General features: G+C 28.1%; 3 protein-coding genes across 3 annotated transcripts in view; 1 reads left to right on the top strand and 2 right to left on the bottom strand.

The window, feature by feature from the left end:
• LOC128393483 (death-associated protein kinase 1-like) overlaps positions 1-23,321 on the bottom strand; it is a 45,253-nt gene that overhangs the window by 21,019 nt on the left and 913 nt on the right. Inside the window, exons 2-7 of the mRNA XM_053353668.1 lie at positions 14,849-15,070; positions 13,792-14,054; positions 13,619-13,694; positions 12,915-13,058; positions 12,672-12,822; positions 2,625-2,747 (exon numbers count right to left, since the gene is read on the bottom strand). Coding sequence (XP_053209643.1) covers positions 2,625-2,747; positions 12,672-12,822; positions 12,915-13,058; positions 13,619-13,694; positions 13,792-14,054; positions 14,849-15,070 — 979 coding nt within the window. The remainder of the gene's footprint in view (positions 1-2,624; positions 2,748-12,671; positions 12,823-12,914; positions 13,059-13,618; positions 13,695-13,791; positions 14,055-14,848; positions 15,071-23,321) is intronic.
• LOC128393485 (ABC transporter G family member 23-like) lies at positions 16,737-19,747 on the bottom strand. The gene has a single exon (XM_053353671.1). The coding sequence runs from the start codon at positions 19,421-19,423 to the stop codon at positions 16,958-16,960; it is 2,466 nt and encodes an 821-aa protein (XP_053209646.1). The 5' UTR covers positions 19,424-19,747; the 3' UTR covers positions 16,737-16,957.
• LOC128393486 (uncharacterized) lies at positions 20,927-22,807 on the top strand. Its single transcript, XM_053353672.1, has 5 exons — positions 20,927-21,064; positions 21,801-21,949; positions 22,025-22,188; positions 22,262-22,362; positions 22,476-22,807. Exons 2-5 carry the CDS (start codon positions 21,829-21,831, stop codon positions 22,609-22,611), a joined length of 522 nt encoding a protein of 173 aa, XP_053209647.1. The 5' UTR covers positions 20,927-21,064; positions 21,801-21,828; the 3' UTR covers positions 22,612-22,807.

Genomic DNA, 23,321 nt, shown 5'->3' with positions numbered 1-23,321 from the left:
ATCACAATCAAAACCAAATGTAGAAATGATTAACACACCTTGATAATTGTTTAAGATAATCAATATGAACAAAGTTTATTGATGATTTAAATTAAATTAAAACTACAAAGTTTAATTGTTGATTGAAAAACTTTCCGATTACTTTTTAAATCAATATAATCAAAACTACAATGATAATTATACCAATTAAAGTCAATTAATTTGAATGGAAAAACCAAAACTTCCTAACTATTTATAGTTAAAAACAATTAAACAATAAATCGTAACAATTAACTAATAATTAGATTATAATCTTATATGTATTTCCAAACAATTATTACCATAAATAGAAGTTAAATTGGTTGATTAAAATCAGTTAACTAGAATGAAGGAGTGACAATTAAAAGGGAAAACTTTTACTACTAATATTTTCACAATCGACCAATTAATTACAATTAAATTTAATTTTGTTCAACTTTTTGGTTGATTCATTTGTAAGAACTACAAACGCCATCTGTCGGTGGGGAATTGAAACTTTCGTTAGAACAAAAAATTGTGCGAAATTTGAAAAAGAAATTAAAACTTGTATTTAGTTAATTTACTTTAAGATGGCGTTAGTTAATCATTCGTAATTAAGTTAATCATATTTGTAGATCTGGATTAGAACTTAGATTTAGATTGAATAATTACTTATTTGATTATTGGAATTGTTTTGATTGTAGTTTGATAAATTGTTCAGTTGAAAGATTTTGATATAAATAAATTGGTGATAGTTATTAACAATTAATTGGAAACTTAAATTATGATTAAAAAATTTTTTCACGGAAAAATAGTAAAATTAAGTTTAATTGGCATAAGAAAAAACAAATCAAACCAATCAAAACTAATTCACTCAATCAACAATCAAATTAATCATCATCATCAAGTGAAACAAAATAATCACTAGTAACAAATTAAAATTAAAACTAATTATGAATTAAAAATGTTGTTCATTTCTTTATGCATCATTTATTAAATTATCAGCAATCAAATTTTGATAATAGTTATTATTAAGGTCACTTAACAATCAAATTGTAAGATTGTCCAAATTAATTTCAACAATCAAATTTTGATGACAAGGTTGTATATAAAATTTTAGTACTAAATGAAAATGGTAACAATCAACAATTGAGAAACATTAATAATCATTGGTAATTTGATTTAACAATCAGTAAATTGTTATTTTCCTTTAGTAATCAACTGATTGTCAGGATTGATTAAGAAAAGAGAGAGAAAAATAAACATTGATTCACATGGACAATTATCATTACTATTACATAAGAAGCACGATTAATGGTTATCAGTTAATTTGATCAATTCTTTGTTGATTTTTTCACCAAAATTTACCAGAAATTGTTCATTTTCATCATGAAGATGATGATGATAACCAACAGAGTTTCAATGGATCAGTAATTTCATGTTACACCTTTGATTGTCAATAGAGTTCATCAAAACGATAATGACAGTTTTCATTTTATCTGAAACCTTTTTCATTGAGAAAAAGCTAAAAAATTTGATTATCATTTAGTGTATTGGTTAATTGTTATCATTTCATTATATTAGACTAACTATTTGAAATCAAATCAATTTTTTACCTGTTCACTAAAATTATTACCTGAAGATAAAAAGTCAACAACAATAACAAGAGAGAAAAAAAAATTCATTCATAACTTGTGATAGCTTATTGATTGATAGTATTTACGATTTGTTAATCAATCTGATGAAAATTGTGACTTATTGTGGGATTTTTTGATATTCATCTTAATTTAATTGTGATTATTAGATTGTGGGAGTTGGTTGTTAATCTTTCTGTTGGCGATTATCATTATGATGATCAGATTTTGAGTTGAAAAGTTTAGAGAAACTTTTTCTTGACAAGTCAAGCGAAATTCATTCATGTGAAACTTTGTTGTTTTTTTATGATTCACTTCAAGATTTGACCTTCGTCAAGGTTATTTCATGTCTTCTCTCTACAAGAAAAGCCCTAAGAGTTTGACAGTGTCAAGATGATGAGGATGATGAAAGAAAGAAGTTATTGTTTCATGAGAAAAGAAAACAAAAATAATAGAAAAAGAAAAATTTCTCTCTCTCTCTCTCTCTCTCTCTCGTTGTTAAGGATAATAAGTAAATCCATCGGATGATAATGATGAAAGACTAATTATCATCATGATGATGACAACGATTCTCATCTTGTTGTTGTGTAGAGGAAAGGTAAAGACCATTAAGGATGTCAACAGATTCATCAACTGACCATTAAGATATTAGAACTGGTCAGTTAACTGCTTAGAGATAAGATGACCAGGTTATCGTGTCAAGAATGATCGTCAGGATTAAGATTATCGTTATCGTTTAAAAACTCCTACGTAAATTGTTATAACAATTTAATAAATTGTGAAACGATTTTGGGATTGGGTTGATTTTGAAGATGAAGAAAAAAAACTCAAAATCAACTCGCTTATCATGTTAATTGTTGATCATTAATTAACTAAGTACATTATCTTTGATGGTTTAACATTTGATTTATTTATGCTTTTGACCTTTAAAATTAATGGCAATTAGTTAATTGTACTTATATTGAATTTCAATGAGCTTTAAATTAAACTTACCTCTTTTTCACTGAAAAATCGGGCTGGAAATGAGTTAATTAAACTATCAACACTTTGACAATTAACTTGATTGTTAATCTCCTTGGTTAGACGATTACAGGTTCGGATAATCTGATAAGTTGCCTGAAAATTAAAATAAAATCAATTAAAATTTGTTTAATCGTCTAAATTGGTTAAAGTTAATTCAATAATAATAATAATATAAATATAAATAAATAAATGATGAGACCATTTCTTTAATTGTTATGATGATTAAGCTTCAATTGGTTAACAATCAATGACAATTCAAGTTGATTAGTTTTTGGGGAGCAAATTTTAAATATAATAATAAGTATTTTTGGAATCAAATTAAATTAAATCTAATTATAATTGTTGCTTCTCACTTTTTCTAATCTGGTTCTATCTTTTAAATCAATCCAATGAATCAACAATCAAGCTTAATCAATTTTTCTTGTAATCTAATTATTAATCATAGCTGATTGGTTCAAACTGTGATCTATTAACCACCAACAGTTAATTTTGTTTTTAGTTGATTGTCCGATTTTGTTGATTGTTGTATTAATAATATAATTCAATCATGAATATAACTTTATGATTAAATTTTTTTTTTAACAATTCAAGGTTGCATATCTAAATTAATCATAATCATTGTGATCTAGATTTAATTTTAAACAATTTAAATTTTACATCTTTAAAACATTGGACATTATCAAACAATTAACTTTAATTGTGATCATTATTAATGCTAATTTTGTTGTTGTTGTTTCTGATTGCATGTCAGTTGAAAATAAACAATCAACAATTAGGGTTGCAATTAGATTGATTGAAAGTAATTAACCAATTTAAATCACCCTCTTAATTGCTCAATAAATTTTACTATTACCAAATGATTATTATTATATTTATCAAACTGCAACTTGAACAAATCAGCTGATTTTGATCAGTTAAATTGATGTTAATTAAACAAATTGTCAATCAACCGACAATCAGATGAATATATACAAATAACTGGACAATCAAGTTGCTTGAAATTAATCATATTTACAGCAACAGGTAATTTAATCATGATCATTAATTTGTATTGATAAAAAACAAACATCGGAAATGATTAAAATTTAAATTCCGGTTCCTAATTGTTGAAATTATTATGTTATCTTGGGTGGAAACAATTTCAACATGATTAAAGTTGATTAACTTTCATCATGTTATTACATATTAAGCAATATGATTAACCTTTTACGAGAAAAAAACGGATCAATTCAATTACCCATTCAACCATTTCAAGGTATTCATGGTGATTTTCATGGGAAATCTGACAAAATAGATTAACCAGATTATCCGGAAATCAGAAAATAAGTAACAATTAAATTGTGAATCCTCATTCCCAGGAATTGGGAGGAATCAGAGTAACTTTCAATTTTTTTTCTTCTTCATCATCTTTTCCTTAATTCCTATTAACTGTAAATCCAATCCCAAAGCTCTTGAGAGATAATCATAAGTGATGATGAATAATGAAGATGAAGAAAAAAAAATCATCCTCATCCTCATCATCTTCATCTCTTTTTCATTATCATCATGATTCCAGTGTGAGAATAGGATTTCAGGCTCTGAGTAACACAGATTTTGAAAAAAAAGTTCAGTTCCAAACCCATAATCAAGATCATTGAATCAAACATGAATTTCATCATCAACAATATCAATCTTAATCATAATTGTATGAATTAAGATTATCTAACAATTGTTATTTTATTAATATCATCAACTAATGATAATGATAATTTAAAGTTAATTCAATTGTTATTAACGATTTCAATTCTGTTCCCGGAAGAAACTTACAAAATTTTCAAATCCTTTCCTTCATAATATCAACCTTAACATTCAATGTCAACTCATCTTAATCCATAATCTTAATCCCTTAATCCGAAGCCAAATATTTAATCACAATCGAGTAAGGTTTCAATTTGAACTTTTTTGACAATCAAATTTAATCCAGTTTGTTAATTGTTTGAGTTTAACCTAAGGACAATCATGTTAGATGTGCTTAATTGTTAGCAAATACCTTGAAATAGGATTTGAAAACAATTAAAGACAATTTAAAGATTATGATTAAAGACAAAAGTGATTAATGTGACCCAATTTAACAAAACAATTAATGTAAATAAATTGTTCAATTTTTGTTTGTTAATTGTTATTCACAGTGAAAGTTATTATTATTTGTTAATTTAGTTGTTGATTGTTGTTACTCGCATTATTTAATCAACTAACTAGTGAAAGTTTTAAAAAAGTTAACACAATTGATGTGAATAGGATTAAATTGGACAATTAAAACAAAAGCTTTTACCTTAATCAAAATTACTGGACCTTAATCATCATCATAATCATAATTAAGATTATCACTTTTAATTGACCAACAATTTAATGATCATCTAGATTTATTAATCATCTTAATGAAGGATTTACATATTAATTGAGATGATGATCAAGTAAACTTGTTGATTGTTGTTGATTAACTTAATTGTTATACCAAATTAATCTAATCAAATTGTGTATTACATTGTCTACTCTGATTGTGATTAATAAATTGTTAAAATCTAAGGTCAACTCTTGTTAACTGTTGAAACTTTTGTTCAACAATTTAACAGAAAAAAAAGTTAATCATCATTCAAATCAGTTGTTTATTAGTTAATTGTTTCCAAATTACTTTTGCTTTATTAGACTAATGAGAAAAGGTTAATCAGAAACAATTTACCGCTAATCAGAAATTAACTGTTACCTTAATTGTTGATAGTTTAGATTAATAATAATCAAGATGCAAAAAAACAACAGCAACAACAATTAATCAGTAATTAAGATCATATTTAAAAAAGTTAAATCGGAAAAGTGAAAGTAAAAGTTAATCATTAAAATTTGATTGTTTCAACAATTGAAATACTGATAATAACTAATACATGATGATGAACTTACAACACCAAATATTGATCAATCAATCAATTTAATTGTTGTTATTTTAACAATTAATTGTATCTAAATTGTGGTAACATCAATGATGAGAATGAGTTGACTGATTAATTCTGATTCTCATGAAATAAGTAATCAAGAAAAAAAAATTTAAACAAACTGAACATTTTAATCATGATCAAATAGTAATGTTATTATTAATTATCATTATACTATTGATAGCAATTAAATTAAATTGTTGATGATGATTAGTTGTTGAGATACAAAAAAATTAACAATTGCGTGATGAAATATTAAAAAGATATCACAATCAAAAATTTGATGAGAACTGAAACTTTTTTTGTTAATCATTACAATCAACATGATGATGATGATTAATTGTTGTGATCAAAATCATGATTAACAACAATTTAACAAAAGTGCAAATTATCAATTTTTTTAACTATTGTTAATCAACTCTTTTCATCACTAATTGTCAAAATTAAGAGATTATAACCTTAATTGTAGTGGAGATATAACAATTAACCAACAATCAATACTGTTTCCTGATTCCATTCAAATTGTGATATTTGATTTTTATTGTCACCTTGATTTAATTAACTAATAATCTCTGGCCAAATCAATTTAATCGTTGATTGTAATATTGAGTTAATTGTTGATTGTAAATTAGCCACTAATCAAACCATATCAACAAAACATTGACCATTAACTGAATCAACTGAATCAACTGAATTAACTGTGATAATCAACAATTTACCTTGAAATTGTTCAACCTTAGGTGGTTATTTATGGTTGTTTGGTTAATTGTTGTTTAAATGTTGTTTTAAATTTACAAAGAGGGAAAACAATTAACATAATTTAAACAATTGATTCTTCAAGGTAATTAACTATGACACTAATCATTAATCTAGTTGATAACAATTAAGAAAGGTTCAATTTAATGATAACCAGTAAACAAAAATTAACGCTTTCAATTGTTGAATTTAATAAATATCTTGATGCATATCTGATTGTGATTTTGTTCTGATTGTTAATTGTTTCGATTAGTAATTGTTAATGATAACCATGAAATTTAATCTACTTCCGGATGAAACTAAAAGGTAAATCAAGACACTTATATACAATTAACAGGTAAATTGTTAATACTTGATAAAACCACAATAAGAACAACAATTAAACTTTAACGATCGTTGGTGAAAAGTTAACTAATTGTGATTCTAAAAAATGATAATCATCAGCAATTAAAGAACCAAGAATCTTAATCTTATTATTCAAATCGTATCATGATCAAGATGATCATCATCATTTAAATGAAAAACAATGAATACAAATGATGGTTTAACAATTAAGGTTAGAGAGTAACAATTTCTCGAATCTATACAGCCAAAGACTTTGAGTTTGCATAAATTTTTAATCATTCGCGCAGGTAATGGTAATCACTTGAAGATTAATTTTGATATCTAACTTTTTCCAATATCGATACATATAATTTTATCTTTGTTTTGAATTTATCTTTAAGTGATAAGATGACCGTCTCAAATGATTAAAAATTTATGCAAACTCAAAGTTTTTGGCTGTATATCAATATTTTCATCATCTTAATCATCATCTCTATCCTCATGATTAATAAACTACTAATTTTTATATAAATATCATGTCAAAGTCAAGTGATAAACATTTAATTCCCAATACTTAATAACTATCAACCAAATGACAATTTAATCTTTAACATGATAATAAACAATTGTTGTGTAAAGAAGGTCAATTAAATGATAAATATAATTAATTAATCATCAACCTATACATAGATTTTTGTTATAATAAATCACAACACTAATAAATATTCCCATTTTATGTATAACATCAGCATCATTTTCGTTTCCGGACTCATCATTAGGTAGCTTGTAATTTACTCATTACAGGTGTATAGCTAATGATAAAAGTAAAAACTGATCGGAAACAGAAAAGGTAATAATATCCGGAAAATCATAATTAATTGCTAAATATAATTGCAATTATGTTGATTAACAAATGTAACTTAATATAAAGTTCAACTCTTAGCTTTGTTTTTCATTTATTTTCCCATAACAATTAAGTTTTACCGACACTTTGGTCAATTTTTAACTATTACCAATCAATACTAATGATCCCAAGTAATTAACAAAGGTCTATGAAAACAATAGTAACAATTACTGTTAAAAGTAAACCTTAATTGTAAACAAGAGTGAGAAAGTTAATTGTTAGATATTAGATTGCCAATGATAATTGAAACTGAGCCAATTTAAATATGAGTAAAATGATTAAATTGATTATTGATCAGCGGATCAATTGAATCAAGAGACAATTAACCGAGTCTATGTTATAGTAATAATGAAACTATGATTAAATGAAAAGGCTCCAGAATGATTATCACGATGATTAGTTAAATGTAAACAATCACAATTAACTTTGATTGTACCTTTATAATTGTATGTGAAATTTCAAACCTTTAATTTATTGTTTTCCAATAAATTTTCAATTTCAATCTTTGGTTTATCATCAATGTGAACAGATTATTGTCATGAAAATGATGATTAGGGATGGAAACTTATGAACAAATGAAGATAAGACCACACAAGTTATCTTCCTCTTCTTTCTTTCTCTCTTTCTTTTTGCACTCAGTCATCATTCTCATCATCATCATCATCAAAGAGTAATAGTTATTACTCTTTGATCATCATCCACAAAAAGCACATGTCTTCATGCTAACCGTCATCTTCATCTTTGTCATCCGAAAAGGTAACAATTAAAGTAAAACAATAAGATCAATGTTAATATTTTAAAGGGTGTCTTACCTTATCTTACCTAAAATTGTGATAAGAAAATGAAAAATGTGTACAATTGAATTAAATTGTCATCTTCTTATCACAATTTTAAGTAAGATAAGTTATACTTTTTAAACGCAGCACCCTTTATCATCGTCATTGTATCAATCAAGTTGATGATATTTTTAATCAACCATTTTGAAGGTTAAATCGTGACAAGATTATGATTAGTAAGACAACAATTAACTAAACCATCAATGGAAAGCTCACTGGAAACAATTAAAGAGACTCCAAGTTGAAACAATTAGCCAATTTAAAGGTATGAAAGTTACCGTATTTCCCCGCATTTATCGCCAGTGCTTATCAGTGAGAAAAATTCGGCTTTAAGTCCTTGTTGACACTTTTAAATATGCGCTTGGCTTGTAAATGAATTTCCAATCTAAACGATTGAGATTGGCAAAGAAGATTTTTTTTACGTCATCAACTGATAACTGAATATAAAACCATACAGTTCGAGATAACAATTATCAATTTAAATTGTTATCTAACCGATTGGGTCTTTTTCTCGAGTAAAAGTCAATCTCAAAACCGGTTACTTCAGTAGTGTATAAGCGCCCTGGTCGATGGTCAAAAGGCAAAAAAAGGCTTATCAGTGAATTCTCCACTTTTTAGCACTGGCGATAAATGCGGGGAAATACGGTAATTGTTACCTAATTGATTAGTTTTAATATCACTTTAGGTTTACAGGAAAAAAAGTGAATTTAAAATGTAATCAAAAAGGTGAATCCATATAAGGAATTAACAATTTAATCAGAATCATAATAATCAAGATGAAAACATGATTATCATCATGATTAACTTGTATTGATTCATTGAATTATAACCCAATTTACTGATTGTTTAGCTTATAATGATTTAAGATCAATATATTACATTAATAGCTACGAATCGTTAATCATGTTAATCATCAAAATTTAAATGAGAAACAAAAAGTGTTAAATGTTGATTAATATTAATCAAGGTAGTAAATTGATTGAAGTTTTCTGGTTAATTGTGATTAAAAACCACCCACAGATTGACCTTTCAAATGATCAGATTGTTGTAATCAAGTTAATTGTTCACAATTTAAGTATATTGACAAAAATAATCTAATCACATTTAAATCAATTCTTTATAATCGTTAAATCCCAAAATCACGGAATCAATTGTGATCAACAATTAACCATTCAGATTGACAAGATTAGCGTAACAATTTGTTAAATAATCAAAACTTTTGATTGTAATTAAATTTGAAGACCAAATTTGAAGGGTTAAGATGAAAAAAACACAAATTGGATCTTTAATTAAATTAACTAATTGCAGCTTAATTACAGTAATAAAATGAAAACCTTGAACCTGATTAAATTGTCTGGTTTGTGTTAATCCAATAAAAATTGGTTAATCAATCAATTAAATTGATTATAACAATTAGTTAAACTTAATCAAGGTAAAATTGTACAAAAACCTACAAACAATTAAGACAATTAAAGGTATGAACGAGTTAAAAATTAACTAATCAATTTGATTAAGAAGATGATGAAAATGATTAACGATATCAATTTAAATCAACATGAACTTTAATCAATTTGATTGCTTCCCATTTGATTATCACCAACAATTAACTAATTTTTTTCCCTCTTCCTCTGAGAAATTAATTCACTGACAGAGTTAATCATTTTCTCATATATATAATTATGATTATCACTAATTATCAACAATTGCTGATGATCGGATGATGATTGTGAGTTAATTGTTATTATCAGATTTGCACTTTAACCAACTAACGTTAATTGTGAATGAGAATAAGAAAATTTAATCACAATTAACATTTGAATTTTTCATTTTCTTATTATAATATTACAAACTTTTTTATTGATTGAGATTGGGATTGGTTTTTAATCGTAATCAATTTAATTATCATATTCATGGTAACAATTTAAAGGATAACAATTAATCAGAATCCAGAAAATCATCAAATTCAATCAATTTAACCAAGTGAAAGTAATTTAGATCAGCAATGAAAACAAAAAGTAGCAATTAAGGTAAACCAATCAGTTGATTATCATTGAAATTTAAACGAGTAATGATTAATTATTGATTAGTTGATCACACTAATCAAGTGAATGAAATATAAGGTCAACAATTAACCATATATCCTATTAATATAAATGATAATTGGAATATAAAATTGATTAGTAAATTGTAAAGTGAATACTAATTATCCCTAATCAATTGATAGGAATCAAATTTTTCGTGATTAATAAAAAGCGGGAAACAAAAAATTAGTTCAAAAATTAACCACAAATATCGGAATCGTTAACAATTTACTTAATCATTTCAACCAATCTATCTGATGATGATGATGATGTTTAATGATTATGATCACAATCAACTACAATTAACGTATGTCTCAACAATTATCATTATGATTAACTGTTGAATTATTATGAAAGTTTATCAAGATTAACTGTACTTATTATGATTTATATTATTGTCTTAATTGTTGTTTGCTATATTTAATCATTATCACTGAAATAATCATCAACAATCAAATAATTTTCTGGGCGTTTGTAAATTATATGTGTAATCAACTGATTGTGAATCAAATCATCATCATCATCATCAGCATCTTTAATCGTCATTTGATTGTTTTGATGTTAATCCAACAATTAGAATTAAAATGAAAACAATTTAAGGAGAGAGAGAGAGAAAAAAATTAAGCTCTAAGATTAATGATCGATGATAATGATTAAAATTGAATAACAATCAAAAGTGATGACGATCAATTAACTTCTCTAAATAAACGTTGATATTGACAACTCGTTGATCACAATTAAAGGCTGATATTAATTTGGATAACAATTAAAGGTTTTGTTGATCATGAATATCAAAATGTATGGGAAAACCATTAAACTTATATAAATCCCTCTCAGATTTAATCTCATTGTTATCATTATGATTAACTGATTCAATTGATTACTATTTCAATATTAGATAATGATAACTGGTCAGTTCTTAATTCAGTTGATGATAATTACAATTTAGATGAACCTTTGAAGGTCAACTTTTAATTGTTTACTTTTCTTTTTGTGATGTTTTTTTTTGTTGTTTACCTGATGCTTTTTGTCGATTGTTATTATTATGGACTTGGGATTAAGGTGGATCAAGAAATTGAGTGAGAGAGAAGTGAAAAGAATCAGATTAAACAAAGGATTACCTTTGATCAGAATTTAAATCAAGGTAATGAAAGATTAACGATTATTTTTGTCACATAGAGAGAGACTTTTATTATTGTCAATTGAATGGTAATTGTAATGAAAGAAATTGATTCTGAGAACAATTTAAAATCATTTGATTACTTTAATAGTTTTGTTGATTAACTTTTTTAATCAACATCAACAAGAGATTCAAGGAAATCATCATCATCATCGTAATTATGATGAATGAATAGAAAACTTTTTTTTCTTTTTCTTTCTGGTAAATCTTTTAATCTTTATCCTTTTCTACGGATAATCTAAACCAGTTATTTCAAGAAAGAAAGAAAGAGAGAGAGAGAGAGAGAGAGAGAGAGAAACTTATTTGATATCGAAAATCATTTCATTTGTATCATCATGTTTTTCATGTAATCCTGATATCTATCTTATTTCATCAGAAATTAATCTTCCTTGATAATCTATCATCATCATCATCATCAACAACAACATACCTTTTTCCAGGTAAACTCTCACTGAAACCTTTCAAGCATTCAGATAACAATGTAAACTAGCCTAATAAGATACAGATCATCATCATCATCATCATCATTATCGTCATCGTGCTTGTCATGGATGGATGATGAGAAAAGGCCAAGTGAATGAGCGAGTGAGTGAGTGAGTCTCAATGAAAATCATCATGAGAAAATTTTTCAAAACAAGAAAATCAAGCAAATCAGTCTGACAGAAAAAAAATTGATGAAAGACATAAGAGGAATGCAGAAAACATTAGGAAGATGAAGATTACAGGTAAGATGATGATGAAAGTGAAAGACTCTCTCTCTCTCTCTCTCTCTCTCTCTCAAGAATCATGATGATGACAATAGTTACATCAACAGGAATCATATTTGAGTTAATCATAACAAAAAAAGCAGAAATCATCATTCGAGACAATAAGTTACAATTGACTTAATCTCTCATAATTCAATTGTTATTCAATTGTTGGATTATCTTAATTTACTTTGCAAATATTAATAAACATGAGGTAAACTTACTTTCCACTTATTCCGAGCTTTAATATTAATTATCTGAGGTTGATAGTTGATTACTGGATTAGTTAATTGTATCACAGTTTCACTGAGTAAATGAGAGTCTCTTGATTTAATCCAATCATGGGATAGACATTGATCAACGGTTAAACGTTTCCTTTAAAGTTTAAAACAAAATTAACAAAGGGAAAAGTTAATTATCATTATTAATCCAACTAATCTGTTATATTGAGATTAGGATTAACTTACCTGCCATCTTTAACCAATAGATTTGATATAAAATGTTGAGCTAAATCACTAAAATGAGTTGAATCAAAAAAATAATCAACTGTAGTTATATTGGTAAAAGTTTCTTGCTTGGTATCACCAAGGAAAGGTGAAGCTCCAGTTAATCTGGTTTAATCCATTTAATTGTTGGGATTAAGATGTTGGGATTAGCATGAAAAGGGGAAGGGGAAAGAGAGAGAGAGAAATAAAAAAAAATAATAAAAATAGATTAAAATTAATAAATAGTATTTAAGATGGAAAAGGAAATGATTAAGTTTTCTAATTGTGGTAATCAAGAGATAAGCAATTAAACGATTTTTAATTGTTGTTCGTACAAAGTAATTGTATATATAACTTATTGTATTGTTAAATTGTTACAATTTAAAAGGTTATTATAAGTGATTGGTCAAGGAAGAAAAGAGGAAAATAATGAAGATGATAAATTGTGATAAAGGAAATGATTAAGATTAAATTGTTTACAATTTAAGTGATTGCGTTTGATTAATATCAGGTAATAAAGAATTGAATTTATCTCTAAAACTAACAATATAATTAACTATTACTTTTGACCTGTTTTTATATAATAATTGTGTTGATTAATTGATTAGTATTAGAGGTTTTTGAAACCATTTTGATTGTTAATTGCTGATAGAAAATCAATTGTAACAATTAAAGAATCAACTTACAAATTATATGTGATAACACCGACACTCCATAAATCGGTTGCTAAAGTAATTGGTTCATAATTAATAATCTCCGGAGCTGGACAATTGAAAGAGATGGAGGAAAAGTAGAAATTAGATTGTGATCAGCTGATTGTTTGACTGATTGTTAGGAGAGACAAAAAAATTAAACTGACCAACAAATTCTGGTGTACCAAGTATCTCTCGTATATCTGAACCAGTATTGACCACTCGAGATAATCCAAAATCGATTAGCTTTAATCTTTGTGTTTCTTTGTCAAGTAACATAATATTTTCAGGCTTAAGATCCAAGTGGACAATGTTTTTTGAATGCATGTGGTCAAGTCCAAGTAAAATTTGTCTAATAAATGCAATCGCTTGACCCTCTTCAAGTCCCTCTTTACCTGCCAGGTAATCAAAAAGTTCACCACCTTTGACCCTAAAATGAAAACAAAAAAGATCCATAAACATAATAAAATAATAGTTGATTAACATTGAATACGAAGTGAAATTTTTTTTTCGACAGTAAATTGTTGACACTGGTCAGTTGATAAACTTTTTGACCATTTTCCAGTTAAACAATTTACCTTTTTCATTAAATATACAAAAGTCTAATGATAACAATTTGGTAATAGTAACAATAACGTTTCCTGGTTTAACTAACCCAAGAATTACCTTGAGTTTGTATGATGTATGATGTGGTTACCCTTAAATTGTTTCCTAGTCAAGGGTTAGTTTAAAAAATTTTGTCATAATTAAGATGAAGATGATAATAATAAAGGTAATAAAGATGACCATTACTATGATATACATAATATCATTTTCATAAATGATATTATTATGGTCAAACATTTAACTTGACAGGTAGAGAGTAAAAAAAATACCGGAAGGAAACAACATCTTAGTAACTCTCAAGGTATGAATGAAGTTTTTTTATGGTTATTATTACTCTTTTATTATCATCATCAAGCTAATCTAAAGGTGATGATGATGATGACAACAATTATAATGAGAGAGAGAGAGAGAGAGTTACTAATGATAGGTAATCCTAATAATGGCTTATAACATTACCTGTTAATCTGTTTTCTGAGTCTGTTGGTTTTATTAAGATTCTGATTGTTTAATGTTGAATTTGTTTGGTTACTGTTCAAGTTTTGGGTTGGATTAATTTCTGATTATGATATTGATGATAATTACTGTTAATTGTTGTTCCCAATCAATAGATTTACTTACAATTCAAGTATCAGGATAACTTCATTTCCATTGTCGTAAACGTTATATAATTTAACGATATTGTCATGATTTAATTTCTTGAGTATATTAACTTCACGTTCAATGTCTTCCAATGTTAATCCTCGTCTCGAGCCAATGATACGTTTCTTACGGACGAATTTAGCTGCGAACTCTTTACCCGATGACCTTTCAATACATCGACGGACAGTAGCAAATTGACCACTGGAAGAATAAGAAATGAATAAAAAAAGATGATTGAAACAATTGATTGAATAATGAGATTGATCAAGTTAATTAAAATGTAAATCATCATCGTCATAATATATTATAAGTGATAAACACATCAGATTCAAAGTGTGAATATGAAATAAATATTAATAATAATGAATGAAAAAGTTATTGATTGTGTTTCAATGTTAATCCAATTCAATTGAATTGAGTTTATTAAATCAACATGAATGAAAAGTTTATCATTATAAAAGTAGATAAGTTGTTAAAATGATGATTCCCAATTGTGATCATGTTGATGTTGATGATGATGATGTTCAGCTAATAATAGATGAAAATTTTGAGGCTAAAAAAGTGGCCTTTGATTGAGCGGTAATTGTTATGATAATAATAGAAGATGTTTCAAATTCAGAAGTCAAATTGTTTGAATTATCATGATTATCATTTTTTTGAGAATTGAATTTAAATCTTTTCGCCGTTTGTGTTTATCTGTAACAGGAAATGTTACACATTTAAAGGTAACAAATGAAGAAAAATGACCGGAAATATGGTCACGAAAGAGGAAGATGATAAAATAGATGATGATGATGATTTAATAATCTAAAAGATGATAACAATCAGAATTTTTGTTTTTCTGTTGTTGTTGTTGATTCGCCAACACGTTACAACGAAAGGGACTTAAAGGTACACGCACTTTTCTGACGATCAACACGTATTCAGATGGACAGATAAATTGACCTCAAGGTAAGAAGAAGGTAAAAAGATGATAGAGTTAAATCATCTTCCTGTCATGTAAATGTTTCATAATACTGATTATCATCATCATCATCATTTTCTAGGTGTAACATTCAAATCAGAGGATTAAATTATCCCTTACGTTGGACATTAATTATTCAAAACTGGACACACATAAATTTTATCACTATTTCAACACTTAAGAGACTTGAGGTAAAAATATAATTGTAATTGTATCAAAATAATTGATACAATTAAATTAACGGAAGATGAAATTTAAACACAATTAAAATGAGCTACAGACAAAGATTACATTTGAGTGTTGGTCAAGCAAACCGATTTCAGCTTAATAATCAAGCATAAATTTATGGTCATCATTAGGGTTAATTAACTGAGTTGATGAGAATTAATATTATTGAAATATTAACAAGAGAGAAAATTAAAATCAAAGTAAATTAGATTTAACTACATTTAACTGGATTAAGATTAAGTTAATCATGACAATCAAATGAAAGAACGAGATTTGTTTGTTTCTTTTTTGCAATAACAATCTAATTCTATGGTGAAATTGGTGAGAAAACGGCTATGAAATTGTTAATGGAATCTGATTAATTTAAATCATCAAGTAATCAGCGTGATGATAATGATGGTGATTATCTTACTGGTTTAATTTTCTTAGGTATAAGATTAACAGGGAAAAAGATTGATTTGAATTAAGGTGATTTTGTTTTTCTTTTTTCCTCCTCATCATGAAATTAGCAAGATTTTCGTGACTTGACCGGTTATTATATTATCAATAATGACGATAAATTATTTTAAATGATTAATAATTAAGGTTTCATATGATTTTCTGGCGTGATTGTGATTGTAACAATAAATGAGACTGATGATTTTTGATTGAGATTCAATTTGAGATTAGCTTCAGTTTTCAGAGTAAAATTGTATTCAATTGAGTGGGATAGATGATGATGGAAGCTCAATTGATAATGGTGATGGTCAGAAGGGTGTTAAATGGTCATTACATGAATTGTAATTGAATTGGACAATTGGGAGAATGTCAATCGAGTTACAATTAGGAAAATTATCTAATTTACTGGTGGACATATTTGATTCCCTGATGATAGGTAAAGGATTCGATTAATGGTTCTAACTATTTTGAAATGCAAAGGACAAAGTTCCCAAGGTCAACCAAACACCGATCCAAGCGGCAGAGGTCACATAGCCCATGAATACAGATGATTGTGCAATTGGAAGACCTCGAACCAGGATTGACCTTAGTGATTCAGCTGCTGCAGTGGTCGGTTGGGTTACACTGACCCAACGAAGGTAATAGGGAAGTGTATCGATTGACCACATGACACCCGATATAATGAAAGTGAAAAGTAGGACAGCATTTGCTACTATGGCACAAGAAAATATGGACGGAAGGACAGTGGACAGAAAAACACCTAAGGACATTCCAGATAACATTTGAAGTAAAAGTAATAAGATGGCAAAAGGGAAAGATCCTCTACAGGGTACACCGAAAAGGGTGATTGAAAGAGTTAATAGAATGACAACCGGAGGGATAAGAAAAATAAATCGAGTGACAACTTGTCCAAGAATAATTTGAAATGCACCAAGTCCAGCGGAATAGTTTCGATCAAGGGTTCTATCTTCCTTCTCAATGAGCAAAGTAAACGCTGTAAGCGCGAATCCAATTGAATAAACGATAACAATCATCAAACCTGGTGCAGCGAAATCACGAACACCAAAGAAATCTGATTTACCAAATGAGCCGAAAACAGTGGAACCCAATTTAATTGGTAAATCGGCCAATTTAGGATTGGACAATGTCGGTTTAATGGTATCCAAAAAGGTTCGACCCAAAGCACCAGTGACCAAACGAGTTAACACAAATGAAGTTAAATCGCCATGAATTTCAATGGTTGATGAATTAAGATCAATCGAGGTACCAGTAAACGGATCAGTTTCCTGGAAAGTTAATCGAGCCAAAAGAGAATCTGTAAATCCTTTCTTAATCCTAACAACACCCCAAATATGACCACTGGCCACATCATCGAGCGCATCAACGTAATCGGCATAATATCGTTTACTGAACATGTAACTATTAATCGATGAGAGAAAAGCTGAGCTCAAACAACGTTCATTGGAAAAGTAAAAATCACTCGCGTTGTGACCTAAAGGCGATGGGCTATGGTGCTCATGGTGGTGGTGATTTTGATGATGATGGTGCTTCTGATGGTGATTTTGGTGGTGATCGTTGATTTGATGGGTCGTATAGTCACAATTTTCGTGGTTAACGAGGCCGATCGGTACACCGTTGGGAGTTCCTCCGATGCAGACACAAAACACCAACAAGATGATTATGGGAAGCACAAGGGAGGCGACTATTGTTTCTGGTTGGCGGATAATTTGTAAATTGTATTTGGTTAAAGTTGCGACAAATTGTATCCACCAAGCATGAGTATCGGAGGTTTCATTGGGTCTTGACCATGGGGCTGAAAGTGTCGCAATTGTTGTTTTACTGTCGTTATTGTTTCCTCGAACTTTCGAGTTGATGGTTGACTTTTTTTTCGCTCCCTCTTTCGATGATATTTGTTTCATGGAGCCCGAAAGTGAGACTCGTTTATGGATATAACATAAATGGTGGAAAACGGCTTCCAAAGTGTTAACACCATATCGGCTCATGAATGCATTCGGACTGTTCTCGGCGATGATTGCACCTTTCCTCATGAAACCGACAACATCGGCTTTACGAGTCTCTTCAATATAATGAGTTGTAACAATTATCGTACTCCCATAAAGTCTTGCCGTGTTTGTTAATTGTCGCCAAATACGAGATCGTAAAAGTGGATCAACACCCACCGTGGGTTCATCTAATATCAATAACCTTGGATTGTGAAGGATTGTAACACCGAAAGAAACTCGCCTCTGTTGACCACCACTCAACGAACTAATTAGTGTATTTTTATCAGGAAGATCTAATAAGGTGATTAGTGATGATATTCGTTCACTGATTTGATCAAATGTTAGGAAATTAACTCGTCCGAAAAATGTCCAAGTCTCTTTGATGGTTAAATCTCGTGAAAGCGCAGTTTCCTGGGGCATATAACCCACCCCAGGTCCAGGAACACCACTTTCCCGAGTACCTGGACTATAATTGAATATCGATATCTCACCAGAATCGGGAATCTTCAAACCCATTAAACACTTAATCAACGTGGTCTTGCCACACCCTGATGGACCCAATAGACCATAAATACAACCCTTGGGAGCGGTCATTGCAACATTGTTGAGTACAAATTCAGTTGACCCCGAGTGACCATAGGTGACATTAAGATTCCTAATACGAATCGCTGGTCGAGCAGTTAAACTAATACGACCATTGAACATTAAAGGTGAAGATGTTGATGAAATTTGATTATTATTATCACAAGATGATGATGATGGTGATGATGATGAAAATGATGTGGTAGTAATTAAATTTGATGACACAATCAAAGATTCACTGTTGTTGTTATTATTATTATCGTCACTTTGTAATGAAGTTAATCCATTAACTTGTAATTTGTTTGACGATATATTCTGATTATTGGCATTTAAATTCATGATAAATTGATTAATAATTAATAATCGAAATCAATGAGAACAAGAAAAAGGCACAAACTTTACACTGGTCAGTAACTTAATGTCCATTCAATTGAAAGAGAAAAACTTTTTTCTTCTTCTCCTCTGATATTTAAACTGATCACAATGAAGACAATTTTGATTGTTGGGCTCCTAGTAATCACTAGATATTATTATTAACTTAAATTGTTTACCAAATTGTTGTCCAATTAACTTTATTTCCCTATCAATCGAGTTAATAACAATGGTATTACATTGATAATAATAATATTCACAATCCATGTTCAGGGACAAATAAGAATCTCCCTTTTGATATTATCAAGAAAATACCAAGTGTCAAAAATTGATTCAAATGATATTAAATTAATAATAATAATTAGAAATCAAGATATTGATTAAGGAAAAAGCAAAACAAAAATGATCAACAATCAAGATTAAAGATGAAAATGATTTAAATGAAAATCATCAACAACAATGTTAAAAGTTGCAACTGGAAACAGAAAATCTTAATCAATCACTAAATTAACTGTTGATTTGAATGAGTTTTTAAACTTTCCATAGTCCGATGTTGATTAATCATTAATCATCACAATTGTCATGATTAATACTTAGTAATTAACAGCTATTTACCCGTCAAATTGTTTTCAATCATTAGTTTCCCTGTTTACAATCAAACAGAAAACAAAAGATTCACTTGATTGATTTGATTTTCCATTGATCATTTTTTTTCAACTTATTTTCTTAATCAAATTTGATTGTGATTTCCCATTTTCATTTCTATTATTATTACTTATTGATTTCTTTCAGTGTAATCAAATTTAATCATATCCAAATGATAATCGTTAGTTAATAATAATTATATTACTTGATCCAAGGTCTCTGATTGTTGGTCATCTTTTCAATCTAATATTGTTATTATTATTTAATCATTTGAGTTTCATCATCAACAATTACTAATACCTTATCCATGTGTGATTAACTAGCTTTTTGCTGATGATTAAATCATTGTGATTAACATAACTATCAATCAAATTATCCTCAATGGATTATATGATTTATTTAATAGTAATTGTTGTTGAACAGATAACAACAATTCAAATTGAATAAATTACTTGTAATCATTTAAGAAGATGTAAATTAATATGAATTAACTTTAGATTAAGATAATCAAATGTTAAAAAATTAATATCATCATCATCATCATCAAGATAAATGATTAATTTGATTGCTTGAAAATTGTGACAATCTAAAGATACAATTGAATTATCATCAATCAAACTGTTAAACAGATTGGACAACCATTAAGTGTAACAATTAATAATCCAATGGTCAGTATTTCCTATCAATTAATAAGATTATCAAGCAAATTAGTTAATTGTTGATCGGCAACAACAAAACAACAATTAAATAATGGTAATCACAATCATATACAGTTCCAACCAAAGGACAATCATGATTTACTCATTGTCTCATATTATTTACAATTAGGTGTCAATGAATCAACGTTAATCAACAATCAACAATCAACACATGATGATGATAATAACTTTCTACCTGTTAATTAACATAAAGTTCATTAATCTAGTGAGAAAATAATAAACAGGTAACAATTATGGTTAACAGGTAAAACTTTTTATCTTCATTTTGTTGAATATCATTTGATAGTTTTTTTTGTTAATTGTCTTCATATTGTTAATATAATCAAGGGCGTGTATTGGTAATGATTTAATGGTGATAATAATGACCCATGTTAATCTAATCTGATGAAAGATTAACTTTAATCTGTTTCTCGTTTTCTCTTTCAAATTTGTAATGATAATAAATATCAATTGAAAGGATAGACCAGCAAAGTCAATGGACTTTGAAAGAGGACCAATGACCATTAAATTGTGCAAGAAAAATGATCAACATCCGATAATTATAATCATTATATTGATGATGATGATGATGATTATCATGATTTACCTTGAATTAGCATCAGAATCAACTGATTTGTTTGGTTAATCTAATTTGGTTTATAATTATTGTACAATTAATAACACGATGGTAAGGAAATGTTGAAATCGCTGATTGTTTGTTTTGCCAAATTTAATTTTTCATGTTTTCTATTAACAATTAGCTTAAATTGAGTTGCGACAATTTTGATTAGATTAATGATTCTTGGATTAACAATTGATTATTGACTGAGTGAAAGTGAATGATCTTAATTTTTGGTCAATTGCCTAAAGAAAACAATTTTGACCCGAAGATTAAATCAACCAAATCAAATCATCTAATCACCACCACCATCATCATCATCATCATTATCAAAGATTCACAACAATTAAGAGTTTAACTTAAATTACAATCATTTGAAAAGTGATTAGTGTATCATCAACATTGGAAAAATGTCTCCAGTCTCATTAATTGTTACAATTTTCAGAACAATTGTTTATTATTTTCTAATTCTTAATTGTTTACATTCAAGTAAACTGTCAACTGCCAGCAAAGGAAACGTTGTTATCACAGGTAAGCAATTGTTATTTACAGTTAATTTTACTCGATTCTAATTAAAAATGGTTAATTGTTGTTACAATAATTCAGGAGCACCAACACAACAACAATCAATCCCAATTCCAATTCCGATTCCGATTCCATTTCTACACAACATTATGCCTTATCCACCACAACCACAACCACAATCAACGATGCACAATCAATTCATGGATCCATCATTACAATCAAGGTCTCCTTATACACCTAATCAGGTAAGTTTAATGATTATGGTCAACAATTAAGACCTTTAATTGTATCATTGTGTTTTCCATTCAATCCAATAAGCCTTCACATTTTATGCAACACTTTGGCTCACCAATGGCAAGATCAACATCTCAAATTGTTCAACCCAATTATTATCCAATTAAAATTGTTGTCGTTCCAATGTAAGTAATTAATTTACCTTAATTCCCATTCTGATGAGATTAAGTTAATCTCCAATTGTATTATCCAATTCTTTTTTTTTCTGTTTTTACTCTTAATCTTTTCCCATGCAAAGAATTCCCAATATGGATGATAATCGTTGGAACAATCAAATCTCTTTCCAATCAAATCAACAAAATCAACTAGATGATCAACTAATTAGACAACAAATTGCACCACCAAGACCATGTGATTTAACATTAGCCTGGTGATCATTTAGCTGACCATCAGAACTGATTGAGTATAAACAATCAATAAATTGTTAACAATCTAAATCAGTAAATTTTCTTGCTCTTCTAAAACTAATTACAAACAAGACAATTAATCAATCAATCAATTAAATGTATTTTTCTCTCTCGCTCTCTTTCTCTCTCAATATTTGACAATACAATCATCTTAATCCTCTCATCTCTCACCTTTGTCACAATTAACTAATTGTTGTCAATTTTGTTCTGTATTCAATGAGAACTCAATTATCAGAAAATTGTGAGAATCGTGTGTGTTTATATTTATTACAATTAAGTTAATTCTCTAAGTGTAAGAAAAAGTAACAAATTTCCTGTGTCACAATTAAGATATTTAATCGGATTGTGTGTTAACAATTAAAAAAGAATCCGTTATAATCAAGAAAAAGGAAAAGAGAAAGAAAAAGTTCTGATAAATTCAAGGATAATGAGAAGAAGTTCAAATTACAATTGAATTAATTTCAATGAATCAAATTACTATTAAATTGTTGGTGATTCAATCAATGAACATAAAGAAAGAGAAAGAAAGAGAAAGAAAAAGTTCTAATGAGATTAGAATTGATTAACAGAACTGATTGTTAACAATTAGAAGGGAATTGAGAAAAAAAATTAACAGGTAACCCAATCATTCACATAGAATACACTTTTAATCATGTTTACTTAAACGGAAACAATTG

This window comes from Panonychus citri, unplaced genomic scaffold, assembly GCF_014898815.1.
Source record: "Panonychus citri isolate SS breed McGregor unplaced genomic scaffold, ASM1489881v1 Contig00138, whole genome shotgun sequence".
NCBI lineage: Eukaryota > Metazoa > Arthropoda > Arachnida > Trombidiformes > Tetranychidae > Panonychus > Panonychus citri.
The sequence above is the reverse complement of the archived record's forward strand: the minus strand, read 5'-3'. Positions and strand labels throughout refer to the sequence as shown.